The 23,293-nt window shown below is 31.3% G+C and overlaps 4 protein-coding genes across 4 annotated transcripts; 2 read left to right on the forward strand and 2 right to left on the reverse strand.

The window, feature by feature from the left end:
- Nucleotides 1–1,112: 1,112 nt before the first annotated feature.
- TRIADDRAFT_62143 (uncharacterized protein) lies at nt 1,113–1,610 on the reverse strand (the record flags this gene model as incomplete). The annotated part of the gene is made up of 2 exons (XM_002118079.1): nt 1,113–1,169; nt 1,356–1,610. 2 exons carry the CDS (start codon nt 1,608–1,610, stop codon nt 1,113–1,115), a joined length of 312 nt encoding a protein of 103 aa, XP_002118115.1.
- A 3,352-nt stretch (nt 1,611–4,962) lies between these two features.
- Nucleotides 4,963–6,560, reverse strand: TRIADDRAFT_62144 (uncharacterized protein; the record flags this gene model as incomplete). The annotated part of the gene is made up of 4 exons (XM_002118080.1): nt 4,963–5,357; nt 5,506–5,740; nt 5,961–6,086; nt 6,411–6,560. 4 exons carry the CDS (start codon nt 6,558–6,560, stop codon nt 4,963–4,965), a joined length of 906 nt encoding a protein of 301 aa, XP_002118116.1.
- Nucleotides 6,561–15,285: 8,725 nt separating this feature from the next.
- Nucleotides 15,286–18,618, forward strand: TRIADDRAFT_62145 (uncharacterized protein; the record flags this gene model as incomplete). Its single annotated transcript, XM_002118055.1, has 8 exons — nt 15,286–15,319; nt 15,767–15,861; nt 16,122–16,151; nt 17,082–17,180; nt 17,470–17,541; nt 17,707–17,831; nt 18,079–18,142; nt 18,484–18,618. 8 exons carry the CDS (start codon nt 15,286–15,288, stop codon nt 18,616–18,618), a joined length of 654 nt encoding a protein of 217 aa, XP_002118091.1.
- Nucleotides 18,619–18,980: 362 nt separating this feature from the next.
- Nucleotides 18,981–20,482, forward strand: TRIADDRAFT_62146 (uncharacterized protein; the record flags this gene model as incomplete). Its single annotated transcript, XM_002118056.1, has 5 exons — nt 18,981–19,035; nt 19,267–19,365; nt 19,812–19,969; nt 20,054–20,143; nt 20,360–20,482. The coding sequence occupies 5 exons, from the start codon at nt 18,981–18,983 to the stop codon at nt 20,480–20,482; spliced, it is 525 nt and encodes a 174-aa protein (XP_002118092.1).
- Nucleotides 20,483–23,293: the final 2,811 nt, after the last annotated feature.

The following is a 23,293-nucleotide window of genomic DNA, read 5'->3' on the forward strand; positions in this document are numbered from 1 at the left end:
AATTAAATTTTTCTGTATCCCTGATGATTTTAGTTTGAGAATAGGTGTCTGCAATACGATTTAATTATTTTAATCACAGTTTAGTTCACAGTAGTGTATTAAAAATCGATGGTAAATAAATAAACTTTTTGATCATTTCGTTATTGGATTCCAACGTAGGCAATATAATGATTATGTCGGCTATAACTGAAACAGTTCTTAGATATACAAGATGGATTCGGAAAATAACTTCTCAATTAATCTATTTAGTAAAGCAATAAATAATAATATTACATTTTTAATTTTATTGAAAGGCGCTTGAAATGCAGTAAAAATAAAACTTGTAGACGTATTTGTTAATTGTGTCTGCTATTGGATTGATTGGATTATACGAAGAGATAAATAGGAATTAGAAGGGTTTAATGATCATATCAATGAAATTTAAAGAAAAATTATCATAAATAGATATTCAACGGCAGCAATTACTTAAAGTAATTTTAGGGATTGATTTTTTATTATTCAAAAACACGTTTCAATATAATTCTGATTTGAATTGTATGATTGTGATACTGTTTACCGGTTTATAGTACTGATTTCTAAATACGTCACAGTACATTAAACAAATAATGCTAATCCCCGTATTTCTTTCAGATATAAGTCTATCAACGACCGAAATAGAATGAAAGCTAAATTAGGTAGCAATGACTGAAACTAAATCATACAAGGAAATATTGCTAGACTGTGTTAGAGAATCATTATGTGTCGTATTACAAATAATTTCATCTTGAACTGTTGCATCGGCTAATTTCTATTGGTTTTATGGAAGCGAGAGAGTGTGTAAAGAAGGCTGTACTGTGGCACGATGAAGAGAATTTTACAAGATCCCACAGAGCCTTAGATCGATGCATTTGAATAAATGAGCATATTTTAGTGAAATGACAAACATTATTTGGGAATAAAAGAACTAAGTAAAAAAATATTACAAGGCTACTATATCTTGATTCTGTACTACGATATTACAAAATTATAATAAAGGCATCTGTTAAACCATCAGACAGTTGTTTTTATTTCGTAGCATGATGACATGTTATATCTTATAAAGAAACAGATTAAGGCATTAATATTGGTAACTATTAGGTACGATTATTATTATAACGCTTCGCTTTTAATGCAGATATAGCCATATTATGCTGAAAAGGTGACGTTAAGTAAAGTTAGAGAAACCGATACTGCTTAATCTACCATGAGTAAATCTCCTCATTAAAATGGGTGAATTATAATTGGAAATCAATTTTGAAGATACGATTAAATATAAGAAAGAAAGAATTACCAGTACGCGGTATGTTGTGAGTATTATATTGCTGTTATAAACTAACCTTAAATAAGCATATTTGAAATTCATTCTGTTGATTGTAACGATTTATTTTCTCTTCAATTTCAGCTCTAATAATACTTTCAATTGGTGTTGCATTATCTTCTGGTCTAACAACTTCTTCTTCTTCTATTGCTGCTGCTGAGACTTTTGCTAAATGGCTAATGATATCGGGATCAAATAATATAGATACACGAGGCGATACTGATGGTTTGTCATGTTCGACAGAAAGAGAATCTTGCGATGCGAACGAACTCATTTCAACTGTATTAAGCGTCACTAATATTCTGAAATTAGTACATGGATAGCAGTAGGACCACCTTTTAAGATCAGTATGTTACAGTTATAATTTGGCATCCACTTATATATACTATATATATATTATATCAATATAATAAAATGGCATAGGAGGGACTTCAATCGCTATATAACCAATAGTAGAAATTACGTTGTATTGAATATGTAAATCATAGCGGATGCAACGTAAGCAAATAAAACTAATGATGACTGTGAATAAATTGTTACTTAGCGAAATTAATTCATTTACCATATACGCAGTAGACTAAGACTACTACTGAAATAAAACATTCAATAGTACGTCAATAACTATAATAGTTTTCGACATCCGAAAGGATTTATTTTATCTTCAGATCAATGAATTTGAATCTTCGGGAAGGGGAGTGTTTTAAACATCTGTAATCAGTATTTTGATTTATATTAGCCGGCAGAAAACGATTTTATAAGATTGAATGAGAAATGTGTTTGTTATATATCTTTACTCAATTTATCACGAAAAGAATTTAATAAAAACAACCGTCTCTTGTTTTCTGGGACATCAATTGTTTACATAGGTCGATAACATTGTTATGATAATATTGTTGGGAATGATAGGCGTATTTATTAGATTAATGGTTCTGATTAGAACGATAACAAATTAAAACGGAAAGTCAGGGAAACTAATTCACCTACATCTTATATTTCCTTCTTCCTAATCATCGATAATGTTACTACAAGAGTAGTGAGAATATTGATATCCAATTTTTTTATAAACGCTAGTTCTATGCTGTAAATGTACAGTATACAGGGAAAAATATGATTCAGATCATATTCCCAATTTCTGTGGATTGTAGATTAGCAGAGATAGCTCGTAGTAGAGACGAGATGTAAATCTAGAAGCAAATTGATATTTTAAAACTGTATCAGTAGAATGTCAGTATATTTTTTTCTATTACAGTCAAGAATGATTTCATCACTATCAAACTAATCTTCAAGGCGGGCAAAAATTTAATTCGAATGAACATGGAGCACATGTTCACGTTGATAATTTACAATTTATTTGATTTGCTGGGATTAAAAACAAGATCGGTGTTAATATTCATGAAACGGTTAAGTAAACATCGTGTAAGTACAAGCTATTAAGCAGTAGCCTATTAAATTAATTTATTTATACTTCAAAGGATAGGCTACGATTGAAGTAGGAGATCGGTTTAATATTATTTACGGGTTAGTATGAAAAATTTTTATATAAATAAATTATAAATTAAATCAGTTGAAATATTCATATTTGTAGTTGATCATTTGCTTTGATTTTATTCGGCTGGATGCCATACTGACATTTCTAAAGCTGAAAGCACAATAATATTTTCGCTTGTATTCAACCATTAATACTAAGTAAAAAGAACTACTGGGGCCCCCGCAAATAGTATAGCATCACAAACACATATACGTGCTCATCAACTGTGCAGTTAGTTCATTATTATTCGATAACCTGTTGCTATTCATTTTTGCATCATAATATGTAATTAAGCCCGTATGGTGATTCATATTGTATATTAATATATTCAGTAAAATCTTTTACGCTAATGTCACCAATTAATACAATGTATTACGTAAAGAAAAATCAAATTGATGAAGTGATAAATACCGTATAAATAGCAGTATTAATGTTAATGACGTCTGAAAATCGAACAGTTTTCTAATAAATTATTTTAGCGATTGCGATAGAGATACCGACTTTAGCTGTACTTATAATCCACAAGCATGAGATGACTCTAATTATATTATAGACATGGAATAAATGGAAAGAAATCATGTTTTAACTACGTTGGCATCAAAATAATATTGAATGTCAAACATAATTAAAGGTATAGTTTTTGACTAATGTGATAATGCAATTTTTAAGGAGGATGATCTTTCTATTCTACTAAAGACTTCTCTATCCCAGTCAGGATTTTATCTGGAATGATTTTTATGCAAGATATTAAATATCCAACTATACCTTAATTTTAAACTTATGGTCTGTTCTGATCAGGGGGATTAAATAAAAAATACAAATAATACTACTTGACGTCTATACTTTAATTAGAAGGTATAATCTTTCCCTTAGAGCGAGTATGGAATCAGAAAGAGTGATCTTGTCATGAGTAGTATTAAATTTAATATTTTCCTATTGTTGGCATTTCAGTTATATTTTAATTGTCCCCTTTTATATGATTTAACTACGAATTTTATTTAAATTGGCTTATTGAATGTGCCAGTTTTTAAACATCATGATGTTATGCTAATGAAATGTATCATTTATATTGGCATTTACAGTAGCAGGATAAAAACAACTTTCAGATCGCTTCTAATAGCTTGATATTAAATATGAAAAGCTATGATAGCATTTAAGCGTAGGCAACAATCTATTCACAGATAATTACTATAGCGGCTATGCTTCACTATACTAAATTATCTTGGTGTATAGATTTGGAGATAATTAATTTACTTGAGCTCTGATTTTTGCGGTGCAGCATTCCAACTAATATTACTTACAGAGACTACCATTAATTAAGCTTTGAGATACTAGATTACTGTCAATCTACTAATCTCTAGTTATATAAATTGTGTCTAGCTTCGATTTTGTGATCGACAAAATATACGACTACATCACAATTTGAGATCATCTATTTTGAACATAATATTGTCTTTCGTTTAGGGTGCAAGCCTAAGATTGATTTCTAACCACCACCAAACAATTATCGTGGACAAAATTCCGTACGAAAGTCTTCTATGACCCATCATGATTTACCACAAAACAATCTACCTTGACACTTTGTACATTCCTTGCATTAAGATAGCTATTAAATTAAGTGCGTAGCACTAGATTAGTGGTCGTTGTTAAAAGTCTACTATAATCAGAAATGCAGCATTAATACGGGCGAGTACTAGCACAATCCGCAGCATAGTTAGTATCAGATACACACTGGTTACGATGATTACTTAGTCTGATTCAAATTCATAGACAATCATCATGATCCAATCAGTTATAGCTCAAATGGGGATCTAATAGTATTGCAAACCAACAAAATCTGATCCTGTCTCATTGAAAATTGAATTCATTTTATGAATCCACGAGGGGTTACTTCATGTCGCAGCGAAGTTGAAGCCTAATGTTATAATAATACATAAATGTGTAGATATTGTTGCAGTCAAGATTTTATTATCTAAATGGTATATTTGGACATAAAATAGTCAACCAATCAAAATATGATCGCAGTCCCTGGCAGCATGTTGGTGCTGCATTTGGATATCATTCACTAAAAGTACCGCTGGAGAGCTTACTGTAATCGCTACAATATATGTCCGAGCTCGTTGAAGCCGTCGTGGTCAGAGCAAGATTTATACCATCTTTGAATATTATTGGGTAATGATCCTGCTATTCCAGATTGCTTGACAGCGGAAAATAGTACAATATCTGCTAGCGACACTCTATCACCAAGCAACCATTGAGATTTGCCAATTTTAGCGTTGATGTTGCGAAGTGTTGCATTTTGTTCACGATTATTGCCATTGAGCAAGCTCGTTTCGATAGAATCGAGTAAGGAATCAATTTCTGTTGACATCACAGCATCAGAATCATCGTATAAGATAGGAAGAAATAAGCGACATAGATAACGTGCAATATTTCCATCGCCTACGATTGCCGTATGACTAACACCATCCACTTTCAAGATTGGACAGTCATCTGCGAAGAAAGATGACGATGTTAGTGAAAAGATACAATGTCCAATTTTAAGTTTGTAATCCTATCCAAGCTAAGCGTAGTTAAAAAATATGCTTGTATTGGTATTACATTGTCCATGTCATACGATGCATCGATTTTTTTAACTTACCGTTTGTTATCATGACTGATATAAGAATCCCTTGTCGTCTGGTATGAACTCCGGTATTATATCTTGCTAGCCATTTGCATGTATTGCTTGGTATTGCGCTTGTGAAGGAAGAGTGCAAATGCGTGGAGAAAGTACATTGGCGGCCACGCTTGACTAATAACTTTTGTAATATGACGGTTGAAAGAGGTAAAGCATTGGGTGACGACGTAATGACAACATTGACTGCCGCATTCTCCTAAAAGAGTGATGGTGATAATTTAAAATAGGTCAGTATCCAACGGCTTTCTATCCGCACAGACACCAAATGCACTTTAAGTGAAGGCAGGTTTATTACAAAGTGGTAGAAATTGAATTAGCAAGACAACGTACGATAAGCAACCAACGTAACGGTTAAAACTATCACAATTTTACGGACCATTGTCGTGATTTGCATCTAAGATCATTACTATTTTTACCTCTGGCTCTGGAATCGTCACACCATGTTGTTGAGCGATCTTGTTGACTTTCAATTTTAAATCTTGAAGTTGAGCTAATAGATTCACTTGACGTTGTTCTAGCTGGCGTATATCCTCCATCATCTCCTATTGATTTCCAAGAATGCCATGACTCAACCAATGCATCAAGTTATATTTCTACAAAGTTAGCGTTAGACGTTGTACTCTAGCAACTATAAAAATACGCTTTATTGCATCCATGCCTCGTTAGTCAGTTGGTGTTTCTATGGAGATTGGAAGCTATCCAACACTACAAATGACTCACTCCCTATCGTACTACACTCGCTAAACACTATCCATTCATGTCAATACTTGGTTAAAGCCAACCAATAATACTGTTGTCATTTCAACGCGTTCTTACTGATCTACCGTCATCATCCTTCTATCTTGGCTATTTATATCACAACATACCTCTTCTTTTCCACTGTTTTCCTGCTTGCCGTGATGGCTATTCCTCTGTTGATGATCGCTATAAAAGCTATCCACCTTGTACATACAAGTCGGTAAATCGGTTGGTTGGGCGACCGATACTGGAGGATCAACTTCAAACATGGACGACATACTTGGCTTCAACCGGTTGATTCAGCGCGTGCTTCTAGCCAGTCAGTCTACAGCACGTCAGTCTACAGTACGGTACGTCCGTCGACGGTCAGATGCAGCGAGTGTTGTGAGATGCGGTTATAGTATGCGATGGTTATTGAGCATGAGCAGTACCAGATGCTTTCTGTCTCTAATCTCTCCAAGAGCATGCGTGATTATGTACTGGACTGGTCTAGACCGTAACTGGACTGTTACTCAGTGACGCGACAGAATGAGAGTGCGTAGTTGCTCTTAAACGGCTAGACGGGAAGGTGCTTGCGTCATAGTGTGAAGAAAAAAACTTGAAAATGTTTTTTTCATTTTTTTTCCTCTATGGCTTGCGTACATATTGTGTTATTCCGTAATATTGTACATAGTACATTGTTAACACAAGGACCAAGGTTTCTAGTACTGTAGTCCTTTATGTTATTTTGTGCTGGTTGCAGCTGATGTTATTGGTTCAAACATGGACTACGACTAGGAAAAATACCTCGATAAGAAGTCGTTATGAAATTCATCTGGACGGACGGATGTTCAGCCTACTTTGATAGTCTTTACCGCATATTTCCTGATAATGGATCATAAGAATCAATTCCAAAATTGCAAATATAATTTCCAGGAAAGACTATCACTTTGTTGTAAACATCATTGAATTATTATAATTAAATTCTGTGATATCCAATTGATAAAGGTAAGAGAAAATATTAAATGCAGTACTTTTATAACGTCAGGCAATTGTTCATCAATTGATTTTGATAATTATTTTACCTGATGCATACTAATAATTGTAATTACATATTCTAGATTAGTCATTGCTGTAAAAGTGCAGTTCGAGGTAGAAAATACGTAGTGCTCTATCATATTTTATGCCAATATTTTATATTATGCGTATATACGAATATTGACATAAAAATATACAAGTTAATGTCCTACTTCACTGTAATTTTTTCTCTTACAGTATGCTAAGGAGCTAAAGCACCTAAGTAAAATATACTATTGATATAGATTTTATCACGTAATACGTCATTAAGTTTTGTAATGTTACCATAATGTATATCTTAATCATATATCATAATAGGATTGTACGCCTGCGAGATTCGTAACGGTATTAAAGGTAAAGTCCGTAAGCTATCCGTGAAGATAATTATGAATAGCGTATGTTGGTTTTAAAGCTGATTGGCTGTTTGGCATATTTATCTAGGTAGTAACTTCTAATTCATATTAGGCTTTGTGACATTCATTAATTAATGCATCATCAATATTATAATTTTGTTGTGTGATGAATCATATGTTGACACCTAGCTACTAATTAACTAATATTAAATGTCATAGAAAGTGTGTTGTGATTCTGGCTATAATAAGTATGTAGACTGGGTTATTAATTAATTACTGTTTTTGCACCAACGAAGTTGGTGAGGATATATAAAGTCTCAAAGTTCTTAATTGAGAGTTAGTTACGTTAGTCGATGACAGATGGTTATCAGTTGCTAGTCGTAATTGTAAGTTGTGCGTTCAATCGGACATTTTAATAAAATAGCTTCTAGAATAAAGTTTTGATCCTTAACGTGAGTAATCTATCGTCTAAGACTCGAATCTAAGTTTGGTTGATTAAAGAGTGCTTAGAGTTAGTTGCTTAGATAGTTAAGTCTACTTTAGAGGAAAGAATCCCGTTTAATTCTTGTGTTACAATCTCGGTTGTGACAGGCTTGCTATACGGTTTTATTAAAATGCGTATCATAAAGCTGGTATGTTTAGCATAAATCTGAAGAAAGATTAATAGAACTAGAAAATAAATATTTATGACTTATAATAGCTAGAGTTGCATGTTGCTTTTGTGGAAAAGAAGTATCATACAAATTGTAAAAATGTGATAAAGTTCAGGCTAATAAAAATCTTTTTATAATTTAGTTCTTTAGTATGAACACGTATTATTATAATGTATAAGTAATTCCTGTATATAATTTTTAGGTGGATAGATATGTTTCAAAACTTATCTGTACTTTACGATGACGGTTTAGTTGGAAAAAAAGGAGGGCATTGTCATTCACGTTTTTATTTCTGATTTATGAATATAATGTTTTGTCTTTCATTTTATAGCTAGCTTATTATTTTCGATTATTTTCGTTGCTTACTGTTTCCAGCAGCATTAGTGAATGTAAACAGTTTGCAACTGTCTTTAAATGATTTATTAACCTCTTAACGTTTATGTTATTTACATCGTTGTAAGTAGTCAATTTTATGGATTTTGCTAGGAACTATTATTAAACACTTGGTAGATACCATTTTTTGAAATTTGCAGTAAAGGATGTCATTGCAATTTTTACAATTGTGTTAGCTTCTCTCAATCTAAAGATTTCTCATTGCATTTTCAATACGAAACCTTCATTTGGCTATGGATCGTAATTATTATCATAAAATTGAAATGATAAAGAGCATTATTAAGAGCAGATAGCATGATATAATTATGTATAGTCCAATAAATGATCAACAATATTATTAGGTTTTGTTTTTACTTATCTACTTTGCTAGCAACCATAACACTGGTATTTTATTTTATATTTCCAAAAGTTCAATTTGCTAAATTTGAGTTAGGTCATTTTTTACAATTGCTATACGTCGAATTATGTAAGAAGATATAATTTATTCTTATTGGTCTGCGGAATATTCTAGGAGTACTACAGTTAAGATGGCACAATAATTTTGTTGCTATAACACCTCGGCCAGATTTCTTCAGTGATTATTAGTAGAATAATACTCTAGATAGGAGTATTTAGCGTTGTCGAATAATATAAGTATTTGCATAGATATTTTACAGTCTTAGGTATCAAACATAATTATCAACTCTAGCGTAGCCTGGGGTGGTATCCAGCTTCAACTGATTTTCTAGTAAAGAGCTTACAATATGGAATGTAGTATTCTATTGCATGATTTTGTAAGAAATTGTGAGAGGTTAGAAATTAATTAAATCCAATTATCCGCTTTATCTTAGTCACTTTCGACTGCTCTTATTGGAAGGAAAAGTGATTATACGACGTGACAAGTCCAACTCTTAAAATATCCTATCATTACGACCTACTACGGTATCAAACTATTAAATAAAATTGAAACTTGTGAATATTATTTCGTTCTGATGCAGTACAAGTCGGTGATTCACAGTCGCAATTACCGCTAAATCCGTTTCACTATTAATTTACTAGCAATACTTTTGCTATAGGGATCTTTGCAAAATTCCTAATTTAGATAGAGCATTGATCGCTAGTTTCGAATAGGAATTGCCACGATAGTATCATTTCTAGATGTGACGCGCTAAATGATCTAATATGCTGAGTAATGTCACTACTCAAATGATAATAAATGGTAGTCAATTATTTTAATGAACTATTGAATAGCACTTCTTTTCTGATATCGAATAAGGTACAATTGTGCTTTCGACAGATAATGGCATAAACTGCGATTTCTTGTAAAATTTTGCTTTACTACATTTACTTTGCTAGTCTTAATTAACATATACTAACAGCTTATTCACTATGGCAATCTACAGTTACCTAAATGAAAGGCCTTTAACTACATAATATCATTAATATCACAATATCTACCAGCAGCGAGTTATTTCATTCAATTATTGAATAGCTTACTTTTCCAATACTGTGTACTACATGATATCATTTATCTCACATTACTGTATCGTCTAGAAATAGGTATTTAGAGTCTTAAACTGATTTTGAGGTAGCATTATACATGGATTAGCCATCCAAATACTTTTCATAATAATCATATCACCGATGGCAGTATTTGTATTTCTTGCTTTCTAGTTTAGTTTAATTGAAGGAATATATGCTGTTCATTTAACCTTCCCTTTATTCCAGATTAATTAACATGTGTAATGAAGATTGGTCAGTCATTTGCACTATATAGATAGATTATTGACCTTATTATCTCTCGTATAGCTCTTTAAGTTTCTTAATCGTTGTTAGTACCAGCGCATCTTAAGAGTAAGATAAGCTAAGATTATAGTTCTGTAATATACCTAAACGATTAAGCATAGGAACTTAAGATGATCACTTTATAGCGTTTGCCGATTTGCTATATTCTTTTTCAAATGACAATTGTGATAACTGTAACCAAATTTTTGCAATTGCTATTGATTTATTCTATTTTCTTGAATTTTCAAATTAATTACATCAGGTATGAAACCCAATTTTTATGTTAAGTGCTATTACTATTTCCATTAGTTTTAAAGTTTTAATCCAAGAATTGAATATCGGCGATAAAATCAACAAATATATTCATGGACTCATTCATACTGATTATGGTTAGTTAGATACGAGTACTATCCATTAGCTTCAGAGCAACCCATAGAAAACTTCACTTCAAGTTACTAAACTCCAAATAGTATGCCACTTGTAAGCTATACAAGGTCATACGCTCTTTTAGATCAGAAAATATGCAAACCCAACATTATTTATTCATAGTCTGTGCGTTACTGGTAAACAGTACGTACCGACGAAGTAAACAAAGAAGAAATGTTTTGTACTGTAAGCAAATATTTACCTTTCCGTTACTGTTTGAATTCGTAATTTTAAATACATAATATTTTTGAATGCCTTCGATTGAATTCATCAACTATGTAGTATTTAATCTGCCTCTTGATGTAACAATATCGCTACTAGGTGCAACCCCACGTCTTTTAGATTCAAAATTAGCACTTAAAACCATGAATAGAACTGGATTAACAGCCGCGTTCAGATATAGTAACAGGACCAAAGTAGGAAATAAATCAGTTTCTTCTGGCTTATAGTTTGGTATAAATTGGCCAAGAATAGAAAATATCATGATAGGCAAATATGTAAATACATTGGTAAATACAACAGAAGCCAATATAAGACTAACACGTTTTTCAATGCGAGAAGATGAATTAGATTTGAATAATGATCTGGATTGCTTCAATTTCATGCATATTATAATATACAATATCATTGATGTAGTATGCATGCTAAAGCCCAAAAATAATTCAATATACAAAACTGCTAGTACCATAAAGCCCTTTGAGGAATCGGTATTACAGAATTGTCCAAGTATGTCAAAACGAGTTGAGTGATGTACAGTTGCACCATGCGCTGAAAGTAGGCCAATCGTGAAAGCAACAATAAAACCTAAAAGCCAAAATATAGTAGCGACGACACGAGCATCTTTGATTGTAATTTTGCGACGACTATGGGGAAATACAACCAAGATATATCGATCAACTGCTACTATAAACGTCATTGAGATTGATATAACTAGGGACAGTTGGCTCAGAATTCTTTCCATAGTACATGTAGGGCTAATTATCCACTCATTTTCGATACTGGAATAATTAGGGTATGGTCCATACTTATTTCGATAGTAGTTGGTGTAAGAGCTATCGCTAATAGCCAAAATTACTAAGTATAAACTGCTGACCAAGTCACCAAGGCTTAAATTAAACAGCAAAAAGATGGATGGATTTCGACTAATGAGAAGTCTATAGCGATTATTCACTATTAAATATTTTGTAAAAATTGTCTTAGATTTATGGTAATTTAGTAGAAGTAATTCCGCAATAATGATAATATTGCAGGGCAAACTAACTAAACCTAACGACCAACATAGTCCACGAACAATATTATAGTGAAGAAATACTGAATAAGAACTGTAATTCAACATTTTATCGTTATCGTTATTAAACTACTTATCGTTATGTTGATATTGCAGAAGATAGACAATGGTAAAACGATCAAACCAAAGTATTGCGTATCGAAAATGTCGTAAGTTAAGTTCTTTTCGGTAAATATAAAACAGTCCAGGATCAGAACACTGTAAGACAGTGTAATATTGTATTCTAAGTTGATGATATATTTAGTAATGTCTACCGTAGGTGTTGTGTTCAACATGTGATAGATATACTCGTTAGAAGCTTAAGTATTAAATATAGCTAGCTTAGAAGCTGTAATCCTTTTGAAGAGGAGCGTTACAGTGCTCACACTAGAGCTTCACATGAAAGGTGTAAACTAGCCTGTATTTGAGATGCTAATACTGAAGTGTGTAGTAAGTAAGGTGCTAAGACTGTAAACGCGGAAAGGTATATAAGCGAGTAGTTTAGTATAGTAAGCTAGTTCTTTCTCGTTAGAGGTCCTCAGCTAATTGATTACGTTGTATCTTCATAAAGGAGGTTTTGTTCAATAAATCTTAATTTACTAAAGTTTTTTGAAGATTCTTGATCTATCAACCTCACAAACACCCAGCGCAAAATTCAGATAGATTGTCAAGTATCATATAATAAAATCTGACGGTAATCTTAATCACTATTAGTAGTAGTAGTAGTAGCAGGTCAGCTATTTTATTAATGAGAAAGAAAAAAGGTGATGCCAATTTCGGAACTGTGATACATAAACAAAATTGCAAATAGATGCTTACTTCAAAGCTGTTACTCTTCAGATTTTTATGCTATAAATCGGACTGTATAAAATTTCAATCCAGGATTAATGCTTTTGATTCAATCAAGTCGACGTGTATTAAATCGACATACTGTAATAAGAAAAAGGTTGATAGATAAGATCTATAAATTAACAACAAATATCTGAATTGTCACTTTTTACTATAGCAACCTATAACTCACAATTTTGAATCTGTTTTCCAAACTGAATAGGCTATTCCAATAATTAATGAATACTTAATCAATTCATAAATTTATAAAAGGATGCTATTAATAATTAAAGAATAAAGACGTAAATTCTATTATTAATTAAATACTACCTAAGCTATTACTCTGAATTATCATCTTACATAATGACCTTTCCTAAGATTGAATGTATTAACGGTAAATGCATAGAAATACTACTTGGTTAAGTATTGACCATAATTTACCAATTATACTGTGATACTGATAGAAACGCAATAATAGCGCACAATATAATACGAGTACAGTCATCTTTATTAAATACTTCTGTCACTACTTGACATAAAATATAATATTTCTATCTTTAAAGGCGCTCACCGGTTAAGAATATCGAAAACTGCCACAATAGTCTATTATGCACTTATCCTATAAAAAGTATTACATGTTTTTATAATAACTGTGATAATTATCAGTGTTGAACAAATTATTTATTCTATTTCTGGTTGATCTCATTGCCAACAGAAAGATAAGCAATTGAATTTTTATAAAAATAGAAAAATTAATTCCATAGTATACCATAAATTTTAATGCTTAGCCATTTAAATTACACATTAAAATTATCAATTTTAGACGAAGCTTAATCCAAGACTATCTATTCATAAATAATTCATAGCATGGTCAAATAAAATAATCTAACTTATGTTAAATTTTATATAACTGTAGCAAAAACCCGTTCTACTAACTGTAATTAAAGTGTAGCTCACAAAAGTAATTTTAGAATAGCGGATTTTATTACTGGTTCTCTATCTATTGAGATACTACGCAAATTATAGTACAACAAGCTCTGACAGACAAGGAAAACTTCGTTTAACAGCAGATCTTAGAAAAGAAGGACTAAGATCGACAATGATAGAAAAGCGTAGCTGCTTAAATATATTATCTAACTTGCTTGCAACATGATAATTGCGAAAAACATAATTCAGCAGTGATAAAGTGTCTTCTCAAAAATACAACACGAACTACAGTTTCTTGTAAACTTCACTTTATTAAATAAGATTAGAATCGTCTCATGACTACTAAGGACTATCTAGCTTCAATAGGACTATCTCAGGACTATTTTTTACAGCGATAGCTCGCGGTTTATATATCCTTTGTTACAGAATAAATTATACATATTGCAATCATATCTTGCCAATTAAGTCGCAAAATAAGAGTTTATCATCGCGTGAGCTATTCCATTATTTACGTGCCTAATTAAAGCACCATATTCATAAAAACTATACTAATCTTGTAGAACAGTCTTATCCCTGTGTGACCGTAAGTAGTATAGAACTACCATACAGTAGAACTCCAGGTGTAAAGGAGCAAAGCATAAGTAATCTATTAGTTTAGTGTAGTAGTTCGCAACATAAGTTTGTGATATTTACTCATAATATTTCCGAGCTTGACTTATACCCAGTAAACTTTCTGTAAACTCTGTATGTGTAATGCTATACGCTTTGTATGTACTTAACAATACGTAAGCCTTCGATCACGCAAAAAGTAATAGAATTCGGATCGCACAACTAATGTGCACATTTTAGTCTTACTATAACGTAATCCCTAAGGGAATAAAGTCCATGGAAACAAGTTGCCTTACTTTTCTAAGTACAATAAATAGTGACTCAATGCGTCTAGGTAGTTGCAGCTGAATGAATGTCTTTTGTCCGTTGGATTAGTAATTATCGTCAACCTATTGATTCTATCAGTAATTAAGTAGAATGATTGCCGTAAGATTTTTTATTTCTAGATTTAACGTGCGTGAGTAGAATCTTTAACGAGATAGTATTTGATATTTAGATGTGTCCCTTTCAGTTAGTCTCTTCATTTCATAGGACACATATATTGGTTTACTTTTGACTTTTAGTTTAAAACTTAAAACTCATTCGCAGCGCTAATTTTAAAGGTTAAGTTACCATTCAGTAATACTAAACAAGCTCCAAAAAATCTGCACTTTCTAAATTCAGCTGTAAAATTCATTCACTAATCATGATGCTCTCACGAAAACGTGAAGACAATATATGTACCCAGATGGATGCAGTAGAAAAGAAAGGCAGCGATGATGGTAATTTATATCATAAGAAGTATTTTAAGCACTAGAGCAATGCTTGTATCATAATGCAGTTGTTAGAATTCAGTGAGCACATGAAGAATGATGTTACCGTATTTGCTCTTACCTGAGCGAGACTGGATACCGTAATTTACTAAGAATAGTCACTAGTATAGTATTTTTAAAGTAGACAAATAGCAATGATCTTTAAAATTCGTAGAATAGATTGTAGCTATTTACTTAATTGTCATTTCTTTTTTAAAACTTGCTAAAGAGCTCCTTCACAACAGTATAGACCAATGTAAGGAATTTGTAGAATACGTATGATTTTTTTTATGATAATACGTGTTTTGCCATAGATTTAAAGTACATTTTGACATATAAATATTTTGAGCTGCAAAATAGTTTTATTTGAATGTTATTGCTAACTAACACTAAAATTGAATGTTATCCTCATTTCAGACCATCTTCAAAAGTTTACGATTGCTGACGTTATCGAACACATTGGCTTTGGGCCTTTTCAAATACGGAGTCTTTTCGTTATAGGATTCATATGGGTATGTCATAAATGACGATCATAGATGCTATAAAAATATGTAAATTTTAGTGAACCAACCAAACTATTAATTGCTGAGATAACGCACGATTATTTTAGACTTTTCTAGCCTTCTCTAAGTACAACTGCGCTATATTACCGAACTACATCACCTTTTATATGCTAAGTAGAGCGGCTGATAGTATTAGACCATCCAACTATCATTCTATAGTATTTCAAATTAAACTAGCAATCAAACTCACACGATAAAATAAATTTTAGCCTAGACTCCCGAAAACTGCTAAATTAATAGTAAGTATAGTTTAGCTTTAAACTGTACATTTCTAGAGTATACACTTAGACAAAATAAGAATCCCAGGTTAAATGTTTTGGGTTCATACTTTACGAAATTACTAAGTAACATTAATTTCTACATTAATTAATGATCAAAATCGGTACACATGAATTCTATTAACTAAATATATCGCTAGAATCACAAAATCATAATATCTAATTCTTAATAAAAATTATGCTACGGATTATTTCAAATTCTAATCTGGATAAAGCAGTCGGGTTTACACAATACTAAGATACTAAGTAAAATCTTCTATTATAATTAACCAAATAAATCATATTTTTTTAAAGCTAGAATACTCATCTTGATATAAAAACTAAGCTAAAGTAACTACAATACAAGAACTTGAAGAAAAATTTTAAAAGTTAGCCCTCATTACAGATAGGTAGAATTTACTCTTTTCCATTATTACTTTTATGTTGAGACATCTTAGTTAATTGTATACCCGAGTTATATCAAAGTAATCAAGATAAAACTATTGTGACTTAAAGCTTTGTCAATGAGTATTTGAGTACAATAAGTAAAAATCTGTTGGGCGATTATAATTACTACATCCGCTTTATGAATGACATAGTTTTAGTTTGCTTAATTCGGACTTGAGAAAAAATTACCGAATAAATTTTGTTAGATTATGTTAATCCCCTATATTTTATATACAGCGTGTCATCAATAGCTTCTGCCATCAGCTTAATGTTAAATATTATTATAAAATTTTACTGTTCTAACATTAGCTTTGATAGCTGATTAACGGTGATAATAGAGGCTAATACTATTAATTGTGTATTTATGGATTCGTTAATAAATTATTGTTTATTATTCAATAAGTTGTAATCTGCATGAACATTTTAAAGAAGTGATATAACAAAATTTACGTATCTTTTATTTAGTTAACTAGTATGATTCGATTCTCAATGTTATCCATACTTGGGCCGCTGTTAGCCTGTGACTGGGGAATTACAAAGTTGGAGGAAGCCTTAATAAACGCTGTATGTAAAATTAGCTAAATTTGACGGGATTAAGACATTATGGTTTAGAGACTTTAGCTATTTACAGTAGTAGCATGGAGTAAGGTAAAGCTGGAAAGTCGAATAATTTGTTATATTTACATTAGAGCATAATTGTGTGGTGACTATTATAATAAAAGGTTGTAATCATACCATTAAGAGGTTATAAAATTTATTCATAACATATTAACTTCCTTTAAAAATAGGAAATTAAAATTTATTAATAAGGTTAGTTTTTGTTGTCACTTTTTTGTATTTTTTATCGTATTAGTTGTCATTTGCCGGCGATATTTTGGGATCTATTTATTTTGGATGGTTTTGTGATCGTTATGGTCGAAAATTGGTACTACTAGAGCTCAGATATAGCAAATTTAATAGCTCGTATATTGCAGCGCTAAATTCTCATAACATTATTACATTGTCAGTAGTGGTTGAAATTTTCAGCTACCTTTTTCTTCCCTACAATTAACATTAATAAAATAGAATTTAATGTTCTTTAATAATCTAGGGCGTTATTTTCGGAATCTTAAGTACTAGCTATATGTCAATGATCTCAGGCTTATCATCTGGGATTGAAATGATGCTGTTATTGCGATTTGCGTGTGGATTCACAGAGGGTGCCACCATTCAGTGGTGATCTCATGTCTTCCTCAAATTAATGTTTTTTAATGTGCTGTAAATTCTGGGGTTGTGAAATTTGAAAGTACCGTATTACCTGATGATAATGCAGAACTTTATTGTATAAAAAAATCCAAGAAGTGAAATTTTTTAATAAGTAAAGACCTTCTATTAGCAAGAAACGCGCAGTAGCTATTTCAGATAATTTAGTAGCTGTATTGAATTCGGTATTAAAATCAACTTATTTTATTTCCCGATTTAGTGTGACAATGGTAATTGAAATAGTTCCAGCCAAAGCTAGAGCTAAAACGATAGCTTCTTTACGAGTAAGTTATGGTAGCTTTAAGAATGATGAATTTAATAATGTTAGATATTGCACTGACTTAGGAAATTGTTAACAGTTTGTTTTATTAATAGGCATTCAATTTCATCGGTATAGCAGTGGAAGGCATAATAGCTTATCTTTTCCTATGCAAGTTTGACTGGCGTATGCTAATTTATGCTACAGCAGTTCTCTATTTAATATCCATGCCTTTAACCTCGGTAGTAATATAGAAACGTTACGGTCGTTAGCTGTCTAATTATTAAAAGAAAGATAATGAAAGGCCACAAACATTTTTGTTTATGATACAAATTTATTACCAAAAATACTAATTTATGTATGCAGACGCTTGTAGAATCTCCACGCTATTTGCTATTACATGGATTCTACAAAGAAGCAAGTAATATCATGAAAAATGCCGCAAAGCTGAATAATAAACCCGCACCAGAAGGAAAGCTAGTTGCTTCAGTTGAAGTATGAATTGTAATAGCCAAACAGTATATTTGTATGCATAGTGAAAATAGATTTGGTGATAGGCAGTCTAATAACCTAATATTACCTGTCATCTCTATCTTAAAGATAGAAAAATAAATTATATCTTGATCACGTTTCTTTTAATTTTGAAGATTAAATCATGTTTCATAAAACCTTTTAACTTAGATAAGTGGCGGAACTGTTAAGGATCTATTTAAGCCTGCGTATAGAAGAATAACATTAATAGTTTGGCTTATAACGTAAATGCAATATTATAAAATCTATAATATACGTAGTAGAATGGCATATTTCCATGTTTATCAAGGCGTTAACTACTAAACACGTTCCTCAGATTTACCATTACCACAATGTATTTTGGCACCATCTGGATGGTTCCTTTATTAGTAAATGTCGATCGATGCAGTGAGTAATTAAGCAATACGATCGAATATTCCATATAAAGATATACCGCACTATTTCCCTTTAGAGATGCTTTAGCTAGAAGAAACTATGCATTCGTCTATCTTTAGTACTGAAAATTAATTTTTACTGCAGATAATTTAGCCGACTTTTTAAGACTGAATAGTCCGATTTAGAATACCAGTATCAATAAAATTACTATAAATGAACGTAAGTTTATTTGCTATACTGCAGGTCTAGCTAAAGGACCCGCGAGGTATGCTTGTCGATGCAAGGAAATAAAAACCGCTAATATCATCGGAATTATTATTGGAGGTCTTGGAGAGCCAATAGGTATATTTAATGTTATAAATTGATTTTTTCCCTATAATTTAGCGCATAAGTAAAAGTTTCATTTTATAATATTTTAATACGTACAGAGAGTATAAATTTTGCGCATTTCTAATATTTTTACCAAAAGTATTCTATATAGAAGTCAAATAGATTGGATATTAATTATATAGTCAATAGAACGGAAAAATTTGAAGGGTGACTGAATATAATTTTCGTTAAACGTTTCCTTTCAATTGAAAATTTTAGGAGCCTTGATAGCTTTTACTTTGATTGACAGGCTCGGAAGAAAGAGATCTTTAATCTTGGGATTTTTTGTAACGGGAATCTCTTTCGTTCTACTTATGCTATGTACCAGTAGGCACGTTAATGGATCTTATAGAATCCGTCAAATCATTGCTGTAACATACTCTACAATTGTTAAATTTTTCTTGCTTTACTATGATTAGGTTACGTCACTATCATCACAAACTCAAAGTCGCGTGATAATTTCAATTTAATATCCTTGGCTTTGTTCTGTTATAGAGGAATTAGATACGCTTTGATCTTGTTAATAAGATCCTGCAATTGCTATTTACTTGATATATCTTACATATATATTTCCGAAGTGAGTGATTTCGAGGAGTTAATTTCAGTAATCATCACTTTTGTGATCACAGGAACTATTAACATTTACTTATTATGAACTTAGATCTATCCTACCAAATTCCGAGCAACAGGTCTAGGTACCGCTAGAGCATTCGCTGGGTTGGGTAATGTATTATCACCTTTTATTGGCCAAGTAAGTTAGATCAAATGGTACCAAATTCAGTGTTGAAGAATTTTTCTAACTAAATAGGAGTATAGTTTTTTTAGCTAAATGTAAGTTTGCGGTCAATTACGGATATTGGCCGCAACAGTAATATGCTATATGAAATTTATGTAATCTGAAACATAAAATAAGATTTGTTCATCATACCAAATAAATTTTAAATGATGGAATCACTTCATATCTTAGGCACTATTTTTAGCATCTGATATTGCAGCTTTAGCCACTTTTACTGGATTATCACTAGTAGGGCTTGTGTGCAGCTTAACGATTACCGTTGAAACAAAAGGACGCTTGCTAAAAGTCAGTTAAATTATAAGCGAGTATGGCAGAATTTTATGATTTTATTACTGCGTCAGTTAATAAATTCATAATTTTATGAATACTCAAACTATCGATATTTTATACTTTAAACTTCATGATGAAACAAAGGAAACCGATTGATATTAAGAACAGAAATACTTTTAAGGTATATCTCCGAGTAGATCTTTGATACATAAGTGTTATGTTCGTACCAGACATTAGCATACTCATATTTTACTATTAATATAATAGTTTTGCACAACATTTAGGGCCTACTCACGAATAATCCAGATTTGTAGCTGATTAATTTAAGAAACTAAATATGCCGTAAAACTAAATGCATTTACACGTCCGATATCATGAAGATAATTTTCGATGTAGCATAATGTTATTGATTTTGTTACTTTTATTATATATTTCAATTTCTGAATATTACCGGAACAGTAGTTTATATGTAAATAAGAGCCATCGTTGTTATTCTCCATTGAAACAATTTATAGTAAGACTTATTTAAATCTTCAAAAATTTAGAAGTAGTTTATCTTGCCAACAGCGATTAGGTTGATCGACTTAACGAAATGCAGCGACTTGAAGAATCAACCCGAATTCAATTTTAGATTATTTCGCTAGATCAGCACTTATCCTATTTTCAATAAATTTCGATAATTAGTGCTTAATCGTTTTATTTTAGTTTGCATGTACTATGTGAATTTAATGGAATAAAATGTTGCAAATACAACATAATTTGTGTTATCTTACTATTGAAGATCGGTTGCATAGTAGATTATGTTTGCATCAACTCCTATAATGTGCTAGTACTGCATTCGCATCGACAAAATGTCCAATTCCATTTCTTGTGAGGTTTTAGCATCAATTTTTGACAAACCTGAGAATGTTGTTTCCCTTATATTTAACGTAATAATTTAAGGTTTATGATATTATAAATAACTGTTAAATAGAGTCATATATGAATAATTTGTTTATTTATGGATGACTGAATAATATTTCATTAATTTTAAATCTAGTAATCGTCTTAATTGAAGAATAGAAATGAATAAATCAGTGCAATGCACTTATTCTAAAATGCGTAGTATTTTAGATTTAGCATGTTACAACACGAATAAATATGAGACAGTAATAGCTAATTACCCAAGACTCATTACCGTAATACTTGTATAAATAAATTGAAGTAATTGAAATAGATTACCGAACTTGATAAACTTGTTTGCTACTATCGCAAATTGAAATTTAAAAATAGTATAGAAATTAATAATCTATCAATTTCCACTTTATAGTATGAACTTAATCATAATGAACCTGACCAAGAAACCTCATCAAAATTTTTTTTCATATCCCAACAGATTAGTCAAATATACCTTAATATTACTAACAAGATCAAGTACTTGTTTTTTAACGAATGCCTTTGGGCTATATATTACCGAAGTGTGTAATCAATTTGTTGACACTAATGATATAAAAGGTTTTTTAAAACTTTATAAATAATCATAACTTGTCTAATTCTAATTTAGATCTACCGAACCAAATTTAGAGCAATTGCTCTTGCAGCTGCTTGATCTATTGGTGGTCTAGGCATGTTCTATCGTCATTTCTTGCTCAGGTCTAGTCTATGAAAATTGCTTTATTCTATTTTTTCTTTTTGAACGTGAAATGATCAGACAGGATTACTGTAAATCGATGTATACAATGCATGACGCCTTTGCGGTCGTTTTCAGGTAATTACTTTCTTTTTAGGTACTATTTACTAATTCAGACATCACGGCGTTAGCTACTTTTATAGGATTCGGAGTTTTACCAATAGTTTGTAGCATGATGACGTATTGAGACCAAAGGAACCTTACTCAAAGTAAGTCCTATGCAGAGTAGGAATTTTATTTAGAATTACGTTCAACTATCAAGAAGATGAGCTACTTGTGATACTAATTCGTCCGTAATTTCTTTGAAGGATTTAAAGATACGGACAGAAAACGAAAATGGAGATACGAACTATACTGTCTTCTAGGTAATTACTAGTTTTCTGAGTTGCTAACTAGTACATTGAACAGTCCAAATTTGATCGACTGTTCAACATTCATGTCAATTATATTAGCTCAGTTCTATTTTTCATGACAAACTGGAAAGGAATGCCTACGAGTTTTTGCTGCAGAGTACATAATAAATTAATCCATCTAGCTAGAGTGTCAGGTATTGTCATCCCTACTTCAACAAGTTTTTACTTTTAAGTCTTTAGACTATTGAGAGATATGCATTCGTGATGTTCCATTCAATGAGAGAATAATAAGGTAGATTTGCTCAATATGATATCTTTGTAAATCTTTACTAATAGTACAAACTGATCATCGGTTATCAAAATTGAAGGAATTAACTGCAATAAAGAGTATTAATTGTTAAATTACTTCATTAATAATATATCTTATATATAGATACTGCTATGAAAACCACTGTTTGATTGAACATTTACTTTATTTGCAGAATAATTTACTTTGATGTATCAGTACCGTAAAGAAACAAAAATATTCATTAATTATATAGGTAAAATACGAAATCTTACATAATGTTATTTGTCACTTATGGGTATGAAAATAATTTAAATAATCCAACCATTCAAGCATGGTTAAATAGCCAAAATGATCATTTTTATCCTGAATCTGTCCATACCTGAACCAACAGTAAATCCAGATTGTTATAAAATATAACAAATGCAGTGGTAATAAAGCAGATAATCTACTATGGTTGCCACGACATGATTCATTTTTAAAATTCCTACATTGTTATGAACGATTATTAAATGGATAATATTAAT

The sequence above is a fragment of the Trichoplax adhaerens genome, genomic scaffold, assembly GCF_000150275.1.
Source record: "Trichoplax adhaerens TRIADscaffold_36 genomic scaffold, whole genome shotgun sequence".
In the NCBI taxonomy this organism is placed as follows: domain Eukaryota; kingdom Metazoa; phylum Placozoa; class Uniplacotomia; order Trichoplacea; family Trichoplacidae; genus Trichoplax; species Trichoplax adhaerens.